General features: G+C 41.3%; 1 protein-coding gene across 1 annotated transcript in view; it reads left to right on the forward strand.

Moving 5' to 3' along the window:
- Positions 1 to 20,923, forward strand: part of COL4A4 (collagen type IV alpha 4 chain) — a 121,635-nt gene that overhangs the window by 87,908 nt on the left and 12,804 nt on the right. Inside the window, exons 35-42 of the mRNA XM_010597675.3 lie at positions 2,696 to 2,803; positions 3,395 to 3,502; positions 9,949 to 10,020; positions 12,178 to 12,306; positions 12,399 to 12,512; positions 14,175 to 14,330; positions 17,254 to 17,361; positions 18,491 to 18,499. Of these exons, the coding sequence (XP_010595977.2) occupies positions 2,696 to 2,803; positions 3,395 to 3,502; positions 9,949 to 10,020; positions 12,178 to 12,306; positions 12,399 to 12,512; positions 14,175 to 14,330; positions 17,254 to 17,361; positions 18,491 to 18,499 (804 nt within the window). The remainder of the gene's footprint in view (positions 1 to 2,695; positions 2,804 to 3,394; positions 3,503 to 9,948; positions 10,021 to 12,177; positions 12,307 to 12,398; positions 12,513 to 14,174; positions 14,331 to 17,253; positions 17,362 to 18,490; positions 18,500 to 20,923) is intronic.

Raw genomic sequence — 20,923 nt, forward strand, 5'->3', positions numbered from 1 at the left:
AAATAGAACAATTACTTCTGCCTTCCTAGCTAGCAATGATTATATCAGTATTTTCTCCTTTGCCTTTTAAGGATCCCTGCTGGCACAGTGGTTAAAAGCTTGGCTGCTAACCAAAAGGTCGGCAGTTTGAACCCATCAGCTGCTCCTTGGAAACCCTATGGGGCAGTTCTACTTGGTCCTATAGGGTCGCTATGACTCAAAATCAATTTGATGGCAATGGGTTCTCTTTTTTTTTTTTTTTTTGCCTTTTAAGATACACAGTAAAAAACCAAACCAAACCCACTGCTGTTGAGTCAATTCACAGTAGAGGATTATATATAGGCATTGTGGTAGCATTCCTGGTCCAGAAAGACACCAGGGTGTCTCAATCTTTTTTCTACCACAACTCACAGAACAGATGTTGTTGACACAATACACTACCCTGGGCATGCCTAGCTTTTGACACAGTTGAAAATAAATATTGCAAACAATTAAAATTTGGACCATTTTGCAATCTCCATAATCAAAACCATGACATTAGCAATAACCATGCACACTGACTACAGCTTCAGGTTGTGATTCCAGCACTTTCTCTCCTGTTTGGAAAATCATATTTGAATGCAAGTGAGAGTGCTGTCAGGAGCCCTCGTGGCGCACAGTGGTTAAGTACTTGGCTGCTAACCGAAAGGTTGGTGGTTTGAATCCACCAGCTACTCCTCAGGAGAAAGATGTGGCAGTGTGTTTCCATAAAGATTATAGCCTTAGAAACCTGATGGGCAGTTCTACTCTGTCCTATGGGGTCAGTATGAGTCAGAATTGACTCTACACCAACGGGTTTTGTTTTTTTCAAGAAGTGCTATGGTTGAGGTATCACTAAATCCACTCTAAGTTACTAAAAATTAAAAGAAACAAACATAAAATCTCACCACCAACAATAAATGTAAGTCATTCAAATCAACAGTATTTGTTTATCAGAAACAACATGAAATCCCTCAGAAATAATTGTAATGTGTTGTTGTTCTTAGTTGCCATTAGGTAGATTCCATCTCATGATGGTCATTTATTGTTCTCTGGTTCAAGCCGAGGTATTATAGTAGATGGCCCACAGCAGAAGGGAGGTGCTGGTGCTTTGCACAGCTCCATGCTTCAAAGGGGAAGGGAAAATAATTGGAGTTCAAACCAATAGAATGAGACCACTGGAGGAGAAAGCAGTCTTAGGACATGTTACTGTGTTGGTTTGCAACCATATGTGTTTATCTTTCAGAAAATGGTGGAAATGTAAATTAGTACTTCCTTTCTGGAGAACACTATGGAAACATGCATTAATATTTAAAATATGCTTACTTTTTGACTCAGTAATTCTACTCCTAGGAATCTTAAGTCAATAATCAAGCAAATGTATGAAGATGTGTGCACAGGCATAGCCATTGCATGGGTAGAATAAGTGCCCATCCAGAGATGATTGATTAAATCAGATATGCCCAAGTCATCCAACTGATGGTGGTCAGACTAGAAACCAGGCTTTTATTTGGGTGGGTCTCATGTCAAATGGATGTCAGAAAAGATGCTGAAATTTGCATTTGAACATAGAGCAGCTAAAGCAAATGGAAGATATGATGAAGTAAAAGAGCTGAATAGAAGATTTCAAAGGAGGCTTGAGAAAACAAAGTAAAGCATTATCATGAAATGTGCAAAGACCTCAGAGTTAGAAAACCAAAAGGGAAGAACACACTCAGCATTTCTTAAGCTGAAAGAACTGAAGAAAAAATTCAAGCCTCCAGTTGCAATATTGAAGGGCTCTACAGAGAAAATACTAAATGACGCAGGAAGCATCGAAAAAAGATGGAAGGAATACATGAAGTCACTGTACCAAAAAGAATTGGTCAACCTTCAACCATTTCATGAGAAAGGAACTATTTCAGAAGTTCAAAAATTTAAGGACTGTATCACCAGATGCAATGTGTGGCTCTGGAATGGAACCCAGTGTGGACGAACCAGCTGTGAAGAACACTGAGGGGACTGTTGGAGACATTTGAATGTGGACTGAGTATTAGGTGCTATAGGCACTGTTATTAATTTTATTGGCTGTGATACTGTTATTTTGGCAATGTAGGAAAATGTTCTCATTTTCCAGATATACCTCTTAAGTATTTATGGATAGAATTCCATGATGTCCAAGATTTACTTCAGCATTTTAGAATCTATTAAAAAAAACAAAACAAAATATCATACTATTTACCTAGAAATTCTACTCCTAGGAATTTTTTCCCAAGGAAATAATTTATAAAGAGACAGAAATTAAAGATGTATAAAGGTGATTATGCTTAATAGCAAAGAACTAGAAATAACTTAAATGGCCAATAGAAGGAGAAAATAAGATTAATTTAATTAAGATTAACTCAATAAACTGTTAGCCAGTCATTTTAAAATGATAATTAGGAAAATGATGACAAACTTGGAAAACTATTTACGATACAATGCTAATTAAAAAAATCAGAATATAAAACTGGTACTATTTGCCATGTGTGTATGTATGGAAAATTGTGGCATTATAGATGTTTTCTTTTCAATTTTTTCCTTAATGTTATTAAAAATTTTAAATATAAAAAGAAAGAAAAAAAAAAGAATAGTGAGGGCTGAAGTTGACTGTTTCATTAGTTCATTGTCTCAAAGAGCCATCTACAACTACTCAGATATTTGATCCTTCTTTCTTTAGGGCATTTCGGAGTCCCCGGAGAGCGGGGCTTGCCTGGTGATCAAGGGCCCAGAGGACCACCTGGAAGGCCAGGACTGCTTGGCTCCTCTGGACCACCAGGGTGCCCAGGTACTTTGAAAGAAAGTCTGGACACTGCCTGAGTACTTACACATCTCTTGGTGTTTTGGAAAGGGGCAGCCTTCACTTAGACACTCTTGGATTAAGATCTGCTCTCTTTCTTAGACTGTGATTTTGGGCAGGCCATTTAAACTTGTCTTCTCCTCCCATGTAAAATGAAGCTAGTCCCATCTCACTAGGATTGGTCTAGGAGTAAACTAAGAAAACACCTGCAAAGTGTCTAACCTTGTGCCAGGTATTCTAGCCCTCCCCATTTCACCAGCCATTCAGTATGCTGGTTTTTCTTTTCTCTTTTGGACATGAGGTAAATATCATATATGTGGTGCAGTATTTGAATGGATCCCCTTCTTGCCCATTCAGACTAAAGAGAATTTTTAAAACCATAATTGGCAACTTCAATCATTGAGAAGCCTATTTTCTCCTCCTAAGGTTAAGTGTATTTTTTCCCCAGAGTTAAAGATCTAGAAAGAAAGAGTAATGAAACGATGCTCCCAGTTACCCACATATTAAAGCACAGATGTTTTCTCAGTTAATGTAACTCATATCACCTGAGTGTCTGAAAAACACCCCTGTCATCCTCAGGAGATCGAGGGGTGCCTGGGCTGAGGGGACATCCAGGAGAAACAGGAGACCCTGGACCAAGAGGCCTCGTGGGGCATCCAGGGACACCAGGTCCTCCAGGACTGAAAGGTAAGTCAAAAGGAAGCCCAACCCATCAGAAAGATCCAGCCTAATGAGGGCAAATCCATTGAGCTTTTCCTGCAGCACGAATGACATTGCTTTTGGCTATGGTACTCTTATTTTATGGTACTCTTTCCCATGGGTGTTATTAGCATGCTCCGATTCCTTCTTACCTAGGGCTTCAGACAGTGTTCATTTACCTGTTGACTTGCCTTCTACCATGGAGTACCTGGAATGGTGGTGCTGCCATCTCATCCCTGAGGGCATTTTTTTCCAGTGTTTTCCATGATGTTCATCCTTGTAGATAGTTGAGCTCCTATTATGACTAGATTCTATGTTAGATGCTGGGGACACAATTTGGAAGAACATAGGTGTGGTCCCTGCCTTCATGTAGCTCACAGTCTCGTAAGAGACACAGAAATTAAAAATGCATATGTAATTGCACTACATGGGCACACCAGAGGCAAGGACGAGAAGCCAGGAGGGGACAGGACAGGAAAGCTGATAACAGAGAACCCAAGGTCTAAAAGGGGAGAGTGTTGACATGTCATGGGGTTGGCAACCAATGTCACGAAACAATATCTGTATTAATTATTTAATGGGAAACTAATTTGCTCTGTAAACCTTCATCTAAAGTGAAATAAAAAAATAAAATAAATCATATGTCAGTAAATATACTTATCAATTGTGATAAGTGAGAGGAAGAGAAGCAGCTATGAAAAAAAATAACTGGTATTTATTTTCTTTGTTAGATAAAGAAAAAAAATTTTTTTTCCTAGCTGAATATTTTTTGGCCTTAAAGGTAGTAGTAGACTGGAGATAATATGCCTAGTTATATTATAAGTCTGAAGGTATTATACTACAATATAATATGTACTTGTTATGAACAAATTTTCATGTCCTTCTATTCATTGATGTTATTTATTACTCTTTAGTCCATTTTCTTATAGGCCTCATAGTGTTTTAGAAAACGTATTTTTTCATGGGTACTTTGTACATACTTCTCACATAACACTTATATTGTATCACATCTGTTTATGTAAAGATCTTGATCACCAAGAATATGATTCTTTAAAAAAAAAAAAAAGAAGACAAGGACAGTTTTTATATTCTTAGCACCCAGTAGATACCCAATACATAGGTTGGTTGGTTGTATGAATAAATTAATAAATGCATGAACGGACAAATGGAAGAATGAGCAACTAAGCTAGTAGCTTCGAGGGTAAGAGTCTTCACCTCAATCAAGAGTTGAAGGTTTTAAGCCTTACTTGGTAGATATCTATAACCAAGCCTCCTCTATTTCTTCTGTCCTTCCTTCTCCTCCCGTCAATCCTTTCTCTGCTCTTTGACTCATGCGTAAACTACGTAAAATGCAAAGTGCCTCCTCTCAAGAGAGTTGGAAACCCTTTCTTCGAGTCTTAAACTTTTTATTTGTTTGGAAAATCCAAATAATATTTTCCACACTTTTACCTCTTCATTCATCAGATAGCTTTCGAATAATTCTAGTTTTCCAGAAGTTGAAGTGTGGTATATATTGCCTAGAGGGAGATCCTTTGTCTTGAGGTGTTGGTACACTTGTGTATCTCTGTACAGCTAAATAATACATTATTTTTTCCATCAGAAGATAAAGATATTGCTGTTTTTAGTAAGTGAAATCCAGTGATTTGTGATAAATTTGGGGTTTCAAGCAAAATGGTAATGTTGTTATAACTTTCTGTGGTGATGTGGCCATTTCCTGTCTCTGACAATCCCTACAGCCCTGGTAGGGTGGGTGTGTGTGTGTTTTTCTTTAACATTTATTTGAGTGTCTGGAAGAGAACAAGACGAAAACATGTCCCAAGGTTAATCCCTCTTGCTGCATTACAACCTCTTCCTACACTCTGAGTTTCATAAATCAGCAAGGATTTTCAAGTGTCTTGGTGCCATAACCATAGACCTCCAGCTGGAGAAAAAGGACACAGGCTCTTGTTACTTTTGTCAGTTTGCCCTTCCCTTCAAATAATTTGCATGTATTCCATACTTCAGTATAACATATTAAACTATCATGTCACACGTTTGATCTAATAGCAAAATTACTGGGAAAGTAATCTCTAATCTAAACGCGTCATAATTCTGTGCCTTGAATTAGTGAGTTTGGTAAGAAGAGAAGGTAAGAAAGCAACTACACCCCCCACACACACCCCCACACCTTCATACCAGTGTCCCATTCTGCTGTGGTGCGTCCTGGCCGTGCAGTGATGCTCTTAGTCTGCAAACAGCCCAGGGAACCACCAGTCTTTCAACAAAACAAAACAGTAAAGTGCATTCCTCAAAGTTCAGACGTCTGCAACATAAATTCATTGTTTCAGTTTGTCATGCTGATAGAAAAATGAACCACACTGCAGCGGAAACACTTTGAACTGAGAAACTAAATATTTGAAGTATGTTCTCAATAAGTCAAGGGGACTGATTTTCTTGTTTGAATAAACTAACTGCTGAACTCAGAGTTGTTGGCTTTGCTAGAACAGACCATATGGATTTTGAGTCCTGCGTGTGTTCGATCGGGTTTAAACTTTAGCAGATGCTAAAAATGGCTTAATTCCTAGATTTAAAGTTTGAAGTATACCTGCCTTTCAAAAGGAAAATACTCAATACTTCACTAGGTGTTTATATTAGAGGGGAATAATGGAAACCTAAAGAAAATCATCTGCGGCATGACAACACCTGTAAAGTATGTGTTGTTGTTGTTAGGTGCTGTCGAATTGATTTTGACTCCTAGCAGTCCCATGTCACGGAGTGGAACTGCTCACTGGCTTTTTTAGGCTAATCCTTATAGGAGCAGATGACCAGGTCTTTCTTCGGCAGAGCATCTTGGTTAGCCGCTGAGCATGTAACTCTTCCACCACCAAACCCGTTGCTGTCAAGTTGATTCTGACTCATAGCAACTCTATAGGATAGAGTAGAACTGCCCCGTAGGGTTTCCAAGGAGCGGCTGGTGGGTTTGAACTGCCGATCTTCTGGTTAGCAGCCAAGCTCTTAACCACTAAGGAATGTAGATTGGATTATTTTGGCTGGTGGCAGGTAAAATGGTTCATAAGAGAAAGCACCTTGAATGTCTTTCATCAGAAAAGAAATACTATGCACCTCAGAGCTATGAAAATCATAGCAATGTTCTGATCTGTGTGTACATCTAGATCGATCCCCTCCTGGCCCACCCCATCGCAGTTCCCACACTTAATATCGTTGCCCTTTGCTACCTGGTCAGGGGCATTTTTGTGTTGCTCCCCATTGTCTGATCAGCATTTGTCACTTGGTACATTTGGGTCTGAAGCTCCGCGAGTCTGGAGACCATATTCTTGTACTCTTTATGCATTCCCTTAGAAGACAAGAAAAAAACCAGTTGCCCTCAAGTTGACTTCTACTCATGGCCACCCCATGTGTGTCAGAGTAGAACTCTGCTCCGTAGGGTTTTCAGTGGCTGATATTTTGGAAGTAAGTTGCCAGGCTTTTCTTCTGAGGTGCCTCTGGGAGGACTTAAACCTCCAACTTTTTGGTTAGTAGCTGAGCGCATTAACTGTTTGCAGTCATCTAAAGACATGACCATTATACAGTATGGGAAGGACGCCAGCGTACAGGCAACTAGAGAGCTGTACCTAGGTATTAGCAAAGGAAGTAGGGGTGCTTTCTGCATGTTCAGTCATGGAAGTTGAGGGGGTCACTATTGCAAATTTGAGGGCTGTGACCCTAAGCAGAGTGAAAACACTAATTTCCCTTAGTAGGCCTCATGTATTTGCCGAGTTAAAAAAATTTTTTTAAACCTGATTTTAGAATCTTTTTGGATAAAACTTTTCAAGTTTGTTCAATCATTACCTATAGTCATGTATATTCTTTTCCATCAGCTGTTAGAGTGACCAGCTATCTGGTTTGCCTAGGTCTCAGGGGTGTCTCAGGGTGGGGGACATTCAGTGGTAAGATTAGGAAAGCAGGAAGATGACCAGAGAGGTAAAATAAAAATACCTTATTACCAAGGAACGTGCTTTATTAGCTCCTCATCTGCACTGGATAGGTTTTGTGCACAAACAACTTTCAGATTTAGATTTGGGACTGATATAAAAAATTTTCAGTAAAAAGGAAAAACCATGCGTAAAGCCCTACCCAGATGTAGCTACACTCACTTTCGGAAGATAACATTGAGCCAGATGAGGGTTGGCCAGTTCAACAATGGCAAAGGGCTGGGTCTGTGACAGCCTCGGGATCTGGATGTGTTGATGTCACAATGGAGAGTTGGCAGAAGTTGAGACATTCCACCCGGAGCCAACTCTACCAAGAAACCATCAATCTTGGTGGCCAAAGCCGGGGATCAAAACACATTGGAACAGCAAAGTGGTCTCAAAAAATTTATTATCATCTCAAATAGATTGCAATAAATATCCAGACTTGGCAGATGAAGAAGGTCTGTGTTCTTGTGGTGCAGACTTGAAACGTTGGCTTCTAAATAGAAAAGTGGGTTGGAAAATATAAACTAAGCCAGAGCCGTTAAGAGTGGTTAGAAAATAAGAGCTTTAGAGAAAATAAGGGTGCGTTCCCATTTTTTTAGGTGCGAGAGAATATGGCCCACTGGAACCAATCAAGAGTTTAGATTTTAAAAAGAGGATAACAACGATCTGTTTCAAGTACTCATGATAAATAGAATGGAAGCAACTGTCTTGCCATCTACTAAGTTCATGGAGGACTTGCTTTAATGAATAGACAATGATTAGCACTGGAATTATTTATACACAAATAGATAATATCCCTAAATCTTATTCCTCCTTTAAAGCTATCAAAGAAAGATGTGACCTGCAAAAAGAAATTTTAATCTACTCTTCGTTACAGTTGTTTCTCTCCACCCGTTCAATCCTTCCTCCTTGTTCCATGTTTTCTCATTCATTTATTCACTCACTCATTCAACAAACGTTTATTGAACACCTACTATATGTCAGGAAATATGCTAAGTGCTGGCTTAAAAAGACTAATAGGACCTAGTCTTGCACTCAATTGACTTACCCTTGAATGGGAGGGACAGTCATCTGAAGACATGACCATTATACAGTGTGGGAAGGGCAATAGCATACGTGCAACTAGGGAGCTATACGTAGATATCAGCAGAGGAGGTAGGGGTGCTTTCTGTATGTTCACTCGTATGAGCTGAAGGTGTCATTATTGCCAATTTTAGGTCTGTGACCCTAAGTGGAGTGAAAACACTGGTTTCTATAATTAGGGATTATCCCACTGATGCCACCATCTTCCTTCTGAAACTTCTATCAAACACTGCCGGATGCTTGAGGGGCACTCAGTCTTGGAGGAGAAAGAACAGCTACCGGATGGAAGATCCACCAGTGAAATAGGAAGGCTAACCAGCTTGGTCAGGGGCTGGGGAGAAGACTCTTTTTTCATATCAATCGGTGGGATGAGTTGTGCGTGAAAGCACCTGGCAAAGGGCTCAGCACACAGAGGAAGCTCTGTAAATATTAGTTACCTTCCTGCCTCTCTCCCTCCTTCTCTCATTCTTACCTTTCCCCATGTCCCAACTTTATGTGAGGCAATTAGGTCACTCTCACTTGAAAGGAAGATGACTGGTTACAATTCATTTGGAAAAATTAAACTCAATTCAAAATACGTTGATGGAAAACCTTAAGAACCATTTTCTACTGAAAGTGTTCAGTGACAGCTTAACCCAGGTTGGTAGACATTCCTTAAGAGAACTATACCAATGTCTGATAGAAGCTTTTGAAGGAAGATACTGGTGTCACTGGGTTAATGGCTAGTTAAAGAGACCAGCATTTTCAGTGGTCATCATAAAATAATTTTCTTTCTGTAAAGAGGCATTGAATGTAAGAAATGGTTGTGAAGAACAACTGTAGCCAAACTTGACCTGCAAGCCTGTTTTTCCTCAGTAGCACAGTGCTTAAAAATGAATGAATGAGTAGGGTATGTATCATCCAGTATGCCACAGGCCCCACCTGTCCTTGTCTTACTACATTTACATGATAGATCTTGAAGAAATGAAAATCATCTGCAGTCCTTGGTGCAGGGGAAAGATCTTGAGCCTGGGAGCTAGGAGGCTAGCACGCACTCTCAGCCAGTATCTTTCCTCAGCTAGGATGATTTTATTGTCGTAAAATAGAAGGTCATTTCCTACACCTAAATTCAGTCATTCTAAATTCTATACAATAAGAGAGAATTAGATGTGTTCATGATACGGTCATAAACCAACACAATACCTTAAAACAAAGAAACTTATGTGTTAAGCTGCCTCGGCAGAGAACTTCCATCACATGAATGTGTTAAATAATCAATACATGGATTCCATCCCTGATAAAGGATGTCCAGAACACAAGATCTGCTTGTCTTCTCCATCAGCGTACCCTCCGCTGGGCAGGAACACCCTGTGGTGCCCTTTCCCATTTGAGTCACTGGCCTATGATATGTTTCAGGTTCCTCGGGGTCTCCTGGTCTTAACGGCTTGCATGGTTTAAAGGGCCAGAAAGGAAGCAAAGGTGCTTCAGGTAAGATAAAACCATTCGCAGAAGACTGACCTTCGTCAAGTGAAACTGAGATAGAGTCGTCCCTCCCCCTGATATTTCTTCACTTTATGACATTTGGCCAGCTTTGCTAAGAAGCTGCCTTAGGTCAGAAACCCAGTATTGCAACTATTTTCAGTGCTGAAGATACATAAAAAGGACATTTGAGAGACACCCATTTAAAAAGGAATGGTTGGCTAACAGTGCCTTTTGTTGATATTCCTTGGAACTGTATCTGTACTGAAAATACTCACTGAATAATTGTTTAAGTAGAGCCAGATTTCAAATTGTTATGAATAACAAATAAATAGTAGTGGGGATTTTTTTTGTTTTTGTCATGTGTGTGCGTATTAAGTGGTAATGCCAAGTACAACCGTGTGGGCCTAACTAGTACTTCAAGCTAAAACAAATTACCTGACCAAATTGCTGTTACAAATAGGCCAATCTTCAACAATTGCATTTTAGCCTTTTCCATTATTTTCATGCAATGTGCATTTGTTGCGTCTTTCTCAGAAAAAATGGTTTTGTAAAAATGGCCTGGCAACGACATCAAACCTCCTCATCTAACTTCACAAGGGGGCAAGAGAAGCAAGATCAGCATCAACCGCCCAAGGCTGATTGCTGTGAGGTGGTCAGACATACATCTACCCTTCAACTTTTTTACCAATTTTGACACCAGCCATCCCTTCCACGGCACTCTCTGCTTCTCTTGTGGGTTTGATAATTCATTGCAATGGCCACACAGAACTCACAAACCATACTTGCAGTTGTGTGGTTTATTAGGGAAGTAACGGGTTACGATTCAGGGTCAGGAACGGCTCAGGATACAATATTTCCATCAGGACAGCAGGCAGGCCTCTAGCTGGCCCTCAGCCACTTGGCGCCTCAGCCCAGCCTCTGCCCTGCTCGGGCAAGTGTTGCAACTCTCTTTAGCTCCACCAATAAGTGCCCAGGGGCACCCCATTCCACCAGTAAGCCTCAGCTCCGAGGCACTCAGCTCTCTTGCTCCATGCTCCATGGGTTGGCACACCCACTGTAACAGCCTTACTCTGTGGGCTTCTCAGCCCCCTGCACCTGCTGTCTCGCACCAGTCCCCTGGTCAGCTGCTGCCATTTCTCTGCTGCTGCTTCTTGCTGTCTTCAGTGTTATAGCTCTGTCTCCTGGGTCTAGATGGTTCTCAGCACAGGGACCCTGGGTCCAAAGGACATGGTCTGTTCCTGTCTCTTTTCTTTGGTAGTGAGGTTCCCCCCTCTGCTCTGTGACTGGTTCTCTTTTAAGCCTAATGGGATGGCATAACTAACCAATCCTCTCATTAGGGTTCCATATACCTTATTTACATGGGCCCACCCCCACAAGGGTGTCATGCACCTTATTTTGTATTATTAGCAAGCTACCCAGTCCCCTTGGTGGCCCACAAGCATCTTATTTGCATAATCCCACCCAATTACTTGGTGGGAATTACAAGACCATGGCTAGAAAGGCCATGTAGAAGTGATCCACTGTACCACAAGCTCATAATCAGACAAGGTAACTGGAACCCGACATGCAGATTGGAGTGACTATAGGGAAAAGGTTGAATTGTGCTGCTAAACTGGAATCTATTGTTGAAGCGCTACAAAATCTTTACACAGTTTGGAAGATGAAGAATAATTTAGGCCACTTAGGATTCATTTAGTGGCTTTTCATAAAAGTCTCATAAAATGTGTGCCTCCTCCAAAAAAGCAATGATATCCTCCTTTCTTGATGTGAAGCTCCACAATGGTTCTAATTATATGCCATCTTCCACCTCAAATTTCAGAGCAGTTTATTCATAATTACTGATTGTTGCATCTCTCTCTCTCTCTCTTTCTTTTTCATTATAGCCATTGTAGAGGTTAGAAGGTTGGTATTGTCACTAAGCTGTTGAGAAATAATCGTAAATCAACACTATGGTTGACCAGTTGACTGGTATGATGAGTCATAAGATAGTGAATGGTGACCCAGAAATGCTAGACAGCCATTTAGGCCACCATTGCAGTCAGCAGTTGGTGTCAGCAGAACTAGCTGCTTACCTGTCACATGCCTGTTGGGAAGCAGTTATTTTCCAGGTTCAATACATGGACAAACAGAAGATGCAACATCAGTGCTGTTTTCCCTGTTAAGGTTTGCATGAAATGGGCCCACCAGGTCCAGTGGGAATACCTGGGCTGAAAGGGGAGAAAGGAGACCCCGGGAGTCTAGGAATTTCTCCTCCAGGCCTTTTTGGAGAAAAAGGTTCTTCAGGTCCCCCAGGTAAGAGTCAACATGCTTTGCCCCTCTCTCAATAATGAAATCAAAAGCTTCCAAATGTCATGAGGCTAACATCTGAACATGTCCCTCCTCAGGGAGACCAGGACCACCTGGTCCTGCCGGTGCCCCAGGAAGAGCCGCTAAGGGTGACATTCCTGACCCAGGTCTACCTGGAGATCAGGGGCCTCCCGGTCCCGATGGTCCAAGAGGTATGAGAAAATCATGGCAATGCTCCCTTTGTTAGATGCTGCCAGCCCTGTGGGATGTAGGGCCAGATAATGGCAGAGAAGAAGCACCTTAGCAGGCCCCATTAATTTAACAGATGGAAAAGTGAGACCCAGTTTGGGATGAAGATATGGGCAGTGGTGGGCTCTTGGGACCACATCCAGATGAGAACTCAGGCCCCGTTATTTTTCTATTTCAACTCTATCTGGCCCTTTTTTATGGGTACAAGGACAAGAATTTCCCATTGCCAGCTTGATGCTGACCATGAGGACCCAGAAGTGACCAGCAGGAGAGAATCCCTCCCTCCTTGTCTCTAGCATCTGCCATGTAAGCTACTGCTGCTGGCTCAGAGTGAAGGTCCAGGCTTTTCATACGCGACCGAAAGCAGAGTGTCTTCCTCGGCTGCTAGCGGTACATCTTGTTCCCATCGTCACCTCACAGAGGTGAACTCTGGCAAGGGAATATCTTGGAAGTAATCACTAAGCTAATAAAGTAGGGCTGCACTAGAGCTAGAGCCCTGGTGGTACAGTGGTTAAGAGCTTGGCTGCTAACCAAAAGGTTGGCAGTTGGAATCCATTGACCACTCCTTGGAAACCCTGTGGGGCAGTTCTACTCTGTCTTATGGGGTTGCTATGAATCGGAATCAAATTGATGGCAACGGATTTGGTTTTTGGTTTGGACTAGAGCTGGTTTGGGAGTTGGGAGAAGAGTATGACCCAGCACAATATCTTGCAAATCACAGTCACATTCATGTAAGTGCATTATTGAACTTGTTTATAGATACATAAACCTACTGTCTTTGAATCTTTAGAATTTTAGTAAGGATGGGATAAAACATTACATAGTTTGTATTTTTTACTGAGAAAAATAAAAGTGCTTAAAGTGCTAATTAGCATAGACACTAAACAGGAATAGAATTTGGGCCCGGTTCATTTGTACATATAGATATTTGTTTTCAAATTTGATTATAATTTTAATAGGGCTAACATTCCTTTCCGTCAGTTGTTTTCCCTCAAAAACTTTTCCCCACCTTAACCTTCCCTCTTCTCTCTCTCCCTCCCTCTCTTTCTATCAAGTATACATATATATACACATATATTTCTATACATACACCAAAAACCAAACCTGTTGCCACCGAGTTGATCCCGACTCATAGTGACCCTATAGGACAGAGTAGAACTGCCCCTTAGGATTTCCAAGTAGCACCTGGTGGATCTGAACTGCTGACTTTTTGGTTAGGAGCCGTAGCTCTTAACCACTATGCCACCAGGGTTTCCTACATACATATATACACATATATGTATGTGTATATACACATATATCTATTTTGTATTAAAAGAGTGGATGAATATGTAAATAAAAATCATGAACTAATGCTCCCAGAAGGAATGGCTATGAAGGGAAGGAAACCTTTGTTTAGATTCATTTTGTCAACAAGTACTAACCCACTATTGACACCATTTCTCAACTTGGGCTCCATGAGACATACTCTGTGCTTCACTTCTGATACTGTTGACTTAGTCTTCTAACTCTCACCTTCCCTTGCTCGTAAACCATTAAATTACTTTTCTGGAGAAGCTCACTGGCAACGGTGTCCGAACCTGTCTTTGACTGAAAGAATCTTTTTGCCTCCTCCCTGTGGTCAGGTGCACCGGGGCCTCCAGGTGCCCCTGGGAATGTTGAACTCCTGAGAGGGGAGCCCGGCGACTGCGGCCTGCCAGGGCCACCAGGTCCCCGAGGCCCTCCAGGCCCTCCAGGGTGCAAAGGTCATCCAGGATGTGATGGAAGTGACGGCCAGAGAGGTATGAATGTGAGTTGCTCCTTAAGGAGTGTGTGAGGACTTTTGCCCTCGAGGGCCTGGGTTACTGCACTGTGAAGTCATTTTTATTTCATACAGAAACAGGTACAACAGTTGCAAATTGTCCTGACTTTCCCAAAGAGTTTTAAAGTTTGGGTAAAAGCTGGTCAAGGAAAAGGAAGAAACACCAGTTTATTGTTACAAAAAAAAAAAAATTTTTTTTTTAGACTCTAATAATGCTCTTAATAGTCTTCAAGACCAGAGCAGAACTATAGAAATAACAATGGAAGCTACATGTGCAATTTAAATTCTTAGTAGCCACATTTAAGAAAAGTAAACAGACACAAGTGAAATTACCTTCCGTCCTTATTTTCTTTAACATAATATATTCAAAATACTGTGTTAACATATCCCATTAAAACGTGTCAGTGAGAGGGCTGGTTGTGCAGACCTAGTTTTTCTCCCAAAAAAGACACTCTTCCTTCCAACCTTTGAAATCGTTGCCTGTTCTATACTCACAGCACAACCCAGTTGGGACTGCCACATTTCAGGTGGTCAGGCGCCGCTGTGGCTGACGCCTCTGTATTGGACAGCTCAGTTCTAGGCTGTTGACTTTGCATTTTTATATTCACAAAAGGGTCCCCATGACTGATTTTTGTCCTTACTATTTAAGGCTAAGATATTTATTTGAATGAATTCTTACCTAACTGCTAATAGATGGGCCCTTTAGTGTTGGGCCATCAGAATTTCAGGGAATTATTGGGATCATAAAACTTTTCTTGTGTGTGTGAAAGGGACCAATAATAATTATCCAACTCTCTTATTCTGTAAATAAGGTAGCTGGATATTAGAGAAGCAACTGTTGAAGTTTGCAGAAGCCCTGTAACTAGCTCCCTGTCTGACTTCTGAGCTACACGTGAAATAAGGCCAAAGATTAGGGCAGACGGACATCAAAATCTCGTTGACTACAGTGCAAATGGCATCCTTGGAATTGTGCAGTGCACAACTTATACAACAGTACACAGCAGCCCTCTTCACCTTTAGCAATAAAATCAATTTTAGAGAATGTGGCTTATGTCTGCAGCTCTGTGAGCTTCCTATTATTGAATCCCAGAATTAGACAGAGCAGCTAACAGTCTTGTCACCAAGAGGAAGGAGGAAGGGGCTGGCTATACAGCCTAGTTCCTCTCCCAAAAAGGCACCGTTCCACCCGAGGTATACTCTAGAGAACAACCCTACCCTTGGACATAAACCTCAGGGGTAGGGACATAGCATGTCATGAAAATAACAATGACCTACCCAAAGACATACAGGGAGTTAGAAATATTGATGGAACTGCTAGTCATGTTTCTTAACTCCCAGTCCAGTGGGCATAAGGACCAAATGGCACTTTACTGTGAAAAAGATGAGTAAGCTTCATCAGCTTACCTTTTGAGATTTATCCAGAGGGAGAATATTACCTATTTCACAAACAACTTATTAGGCGCCCACAGGGATATAGTGTTGTTGTTGTTGGCTGTCATTGAGTCTGTTCCAACTCATGGAGGCCCCATGTGTGTGGAGTAGAACTGCTCCTTAGGGTTTTCAAACAGTGACCTTTCAGAAGCAGCTGGCCAGGCCTGCCTTTGGAGACACCTCTGGGTGGGTTCGAACAGCCAAGTTTTTGGCTAGTAGTCAAGCGCTTAACTGTTTGCACCACACGGGGATTTCTCAGGAATATGAGGAGGAAACTTATACAGATGGAGCTTCACATCAAGAAAGGAGGATATCATTGGTTTCTTGGAGGAGGCACACATTTTATCAGACTATTATGAAAAGCCACTAAATGAATCCTAAGTTGCCTAAATTAGTTCTTCATCTTCCAAACTATATAAAGATTCTGTAGCTCTTCAACAATAGATTCCAGTTTAGCAACACAATTCAACCTTTTCCCTAAAGTCACTCCAATCTGCATGTCTGGTTCCAGTTACCTTGCCTGATTATGACCTTTATACGGATAGATAAACCAGAAGATACATCAATACAAACTGGGACATGTGTTCTGAGAGAAGGGAACTGCTTCTATGCAAGCTTATGAAAAAGCACCAGGCTTTGCTTGGGATTTCAGGGAGGGCTTCCCCGAGGAAGCGTGGCTTGATCTGAACTCCAAGGAATGAGAAGGACTCAATGGATGGGTAAGAAGAGGAGGGACAGCATTTGTGAGGAACTGAGTGGTCAGTGAGGATGAGACTAAGAGAGTGAGAGAGAGGGTGGTGTAAACTCAGGGATGGGGAGAGGGCACTTTGCCCCCACATAACTCTGAAGCATCTTTCCTTATTTCCTCTTCAGTTTCAGTCCCAGTTCTTTGAATGTCTACAGAGAAAATTCAGGATTACAAGGCTTTTCATTCTAATTTAGTTTTGCCTTGACCATGGACCCATTTTCCTTAGTTCTTTTTACTGATCATTTTGTTTCCTTCAGACAGAGGCAGCTCTTATAGCTCTATGAAAACCAAACCAAAAACAAAAAAAAATTCCTCTATAGCTCCATGGAGCCCTGGCGGTACAATGGTTAAGAGCTTGGCTGCTAGCTAAAAGGTCGGCAGATCAAATCCACCACCTGCTCCTTGGAAACCCTATGGGGCAGTTCTGCTCTGTCCTGTAGGGTCGCTATGAGTCAGAATCAACTTGACAGCAACCGGTTGGTTAGTTTTTGTTGTTTATAGCACTATTTAAAAAACAAAACAAAAAAACCTGTTGCACCAAGTCAATTCTGACTCATAGCAACCCTATAGCCTTATATAAAAAAGAGAAAGACTAATCTGGACTCTGAGACTCAGTTTGCCCTGCAGATTTGTTGAGATGAATCTCTGGATTCAGTCAATAAAACTGGTCATTGTCTTTCTATCGCTTCATTCCAGTGCCCTCATCTTTACACGTTCCTTTTAGGACCAATGGGATTCCCAGGGCCACAGGGACCCCATGGATTTCCTGGGCCACCTGGAGAAAAGGGTTTACCTGGACCTCCAGGTCAACAAGGGCCTCCTGGTCCTCCAGGTAAGTTCCTAATACTCAGTTATCTCCCCCGAGCCACCTATGCCCAGCATCTTGCATAAACATTCACCGTAATGGCCATCTTTCAAAAAGTGGTTAATGATGCCGAGATCACCAGCACATTTATGAGTTTACCACTTTCTGATATAAAAAGTATATTTATTTCAAGTTTTACTATAAAGTGTCATGCTCAGTAAACCGGTATTCGTTATCATTCTTTGCCTCCTGCTTGAGGGAATACACATTATTTATCTACCACAGAAATATCAGATGGAAAATTAGGAGTTGATTTTACATCTGATATTTCTGTGGTAGATAAATAATATGTATTCCCTCAAGCAGGAGGCAAAGAATGATTTGATTATTGTATGTTAGGATTGTATAGTTGATTTATGTCCCCGAATTCCCACTAATTATTCTAGATATCTTGTTTAACTTTTTCTATGAAGTACATTAGTACATTAGTTCTTCTGGGTAACAGTTTCTAATCATGGGTTAAAGTAAGCCAAGGCAAGGTTGGGAAGAGGAAGGGCAAACAGAAATATACATTTGAGATTGGCAGCAGTAATATCTTTTGAGATTCTACATCAATCTTCTGGTAACGTGGTTTCAGTTCAGAATATTCTGCTGTCTCCTAAATTAGCACTCTAGTACAGAGAGCCAATAGACACACTGTTCTGCGATGGATTATTCTACTACAGTACTGTAGCATCACAGGCTTAGTCTGCGGTTCATTTTCTGTTTCCTTTCTGTGCATAACCTATAAAACTTGCCCAATTAATATGGAATTTTTAGAAGCCTTCAAACGGACAGAATTTTTATGTCCATTAAATCAGGGCATATTTGCCACAAGAAATCAGCTGAGATTTTATAGCTCAAGAGAATTTTACTGCACATCATGCTAGCTGTGAAAACTCCATGACTCAATCAGAGCTCTTGCTGTCAGTAGCATTGATGTGGACTTCTTATGTAAATAAGATGCTGTCATTTGGCTTGGCATTGATGTGGTCCTAAATAGTATGTTCTCTGACACTCTATTTCACTTTTGTCCTAATCCACAAATGAAAAATCTGTCTCCACCGAATGAAAATCCTCACGTGGCCTGGCTTTTTGGCTTTGAATCTCTCTGCAGGTTCCAGGGGTAAGCATGGCTATAAAATTGATAGTTTCCCCTAAATATGGTTTCCAGCCATTTCCACACTTGTCTGCCCACTGCATTGGTGAGTTAAAAGTTGCTACATTTTTTAGAGATGGGTTTCTGTAATTATCTTAGGTTTTAATGTCTTGGCTTCCTAGTTAAAGATACAGTAACCTCATATTAGAGTGTCCGGATCTGAGCCTCATTATAGGTTGTGGGGGCGGTGTAGAGACTCAGCTTACGTAATTTCCATTCAGGTACGAAATAGGAGCTCTTTCTCTGTCAAATGCTATCAAGCATACCCACTGGAGTTCCCTTTATAAATTCTACAATGTAAATACACAGAACATCCCTAAAATAAGTTGTTTCAGCAACATTAAAAAAAAATGGAGCCTGAACACCTAAGAAGGGGCCATGATCACACCACCATTTAGTCCACTTTGAAAGAACAGATTTCTTTGTGTGTTCAAAAGAAAATGCCATTATTCTTTCAAATCTGTTCACCTAATCCTCTGTGATGCAAAAACAACATATTATTTTGTATCCAGCATGTTCAAAGAGAAGAGAAAGAGTTGTTCAAAAGAAAAATTGTGAATGCCTGCATTTGTTCTTACCAGGCATGCCATTAAACCCAATGAAAATCACCCTGAATACAAACCCCATGTACTAATTCTAGGACTCTTGGAACAGACACCTCACCCCTTTCTTTCTGCTTCTGGTTTAATAAAAAGTAAAGAAAAACAAAATCAGAATTTTAAAAATGGTGCTATTTTAAGTGTTTGTATTTAAAAATTAAAATTGTATATTGAATGAATTCTCATTTTAAGCCTTTTTTTTAGTGTGTTTCTGGAAACCCTGGTGGTGTAGTGGTTAAGAGCTACAGCTGCTAGCCAAAAGGTCAGCAGTTCGAATCCACCAGGTGCTCCTCGGAAACCCTGTGGGGCAGCACTACTCTGTCCTATAGGGTCGCTGTGAGTCAGAATCGACTCGACAGCAGTGGGTTTGGTTTTTGGGTTTAGTGTGTCTCTGTATACTGTAACTGTACAGAGTATACTTACTGTAAGTATTAACTGTAAATGTAAACTCATTTGAAGATAACATCGAAAGCCTAAATATGAAACCGCAATCAAATGCGTTCCTCCTCGACCTTTCCCCTCCTTCCCCTGCCCCACCCCCCTGCCATGAAAGGCCCAGATGATTTCAGGGAAGACAGGAAATGTTCATAAGTAGCTCTCTCAAATCAACCATAGTGGAAAAGCCACATTTTCCATTAAACTGTACATACTGTAAAAATATATATGGCCCTATGTTGCTGGTAGTTTCAGACCATATTTTATGAAGGGTTAAATTCCAAACAGCTGGTAGTTTGTCTTGGCCACCTAGTGCTGCTATAACAGAAATACCACAAGTGGATGGCTTTAACAAAGAGAAATTTATTCTCTCACAATCTAATGGGTTACAAGTCTAAATTCAGGGCGTCAGCTCCAGGGCAAGGCTTTCTCTCTCTGTCGGCTGTGGAGGAAGGTCCTTGCCCTCAATCTTTCCCTGGTCGAGGAGCTTCTCGGGAGCAGGGACCCCGGATCCAAAGGATGCGCTGTGCTCCTGGTGCTGCTTTCTTGGTGGTATGAGGTCCCCATCACTCTGCTTACTTCTTTCTTTTATATCTCAAGAGATTGCCTCAAAACACAATCCAAGCTTGTAGATTGACTCCTGCCTCACTAACACAGCTGCCACCCATCCTCCCTTATTAACATCACAGAGGCAGGATTTACAACACACAGGAAAATTACACAATGCCAGGAATCATGGCCCAGCCAAACTGATAACATGCATTTTTAAAGGAACATAATTCAATCCATGACAGAGTTCAAGTCCGTTTTGCATGGCCACATTAAGTAGTACATAGACTGAAACTTGGTCATTGTGGTCATATTTTTCTAGCATTTTCTTGCTACTTTATCTTTACGAGAGGGGGGAGGGAGGGAGGGTGGGAGAAGGGCATTCACTAATCAGGTAGTAGATAAGAACTACTTTAGGTGAAGGGAAAGACAGCACGCAATACAAGGGAGGTCAGCACAATTGGACTAAACCAAAAACAAAGAAGTTTCCTGAAGAAACTGAATGCTTCGAAGGCCAGCGTAGCAGGGCCAGGGGCCTGGGGACCATGGTTTCAGGGGACATCTAAGTCAACTAGCATAATAAAATCTATTAAGAAAACATTTTGCATCCCACTTTGAAGAGAGGCGTCTGGGGTCTTAAATGCTAGCAAGCAGCCATCTAAGATGCATCAGTTGGTCTCAACCCACCTGGATCAAAGGAGAATGAAGAACACCAAGGACACAAGGTGATTACGAGCCAAGAGACAGAAGGGCCATATGAACCAGAGACTAACATCATCCTGAGACCAGAAGAACTAGATGGTCCCCG

This window comes from Loxodonta africana, chromosome 6 (genome assembly GCF_030014295.1).
Source record: "Loxodonta africana isolate mLoxAfr1 chromosome 6, mLoxAfr1.hap2, whole genome shotgun sequence".
NCBI lineage: Eukaryota > Metazoa > Chordata > Mammalia > Proboscidea > Elephantidae > Loxodonta > Loxodonta africana.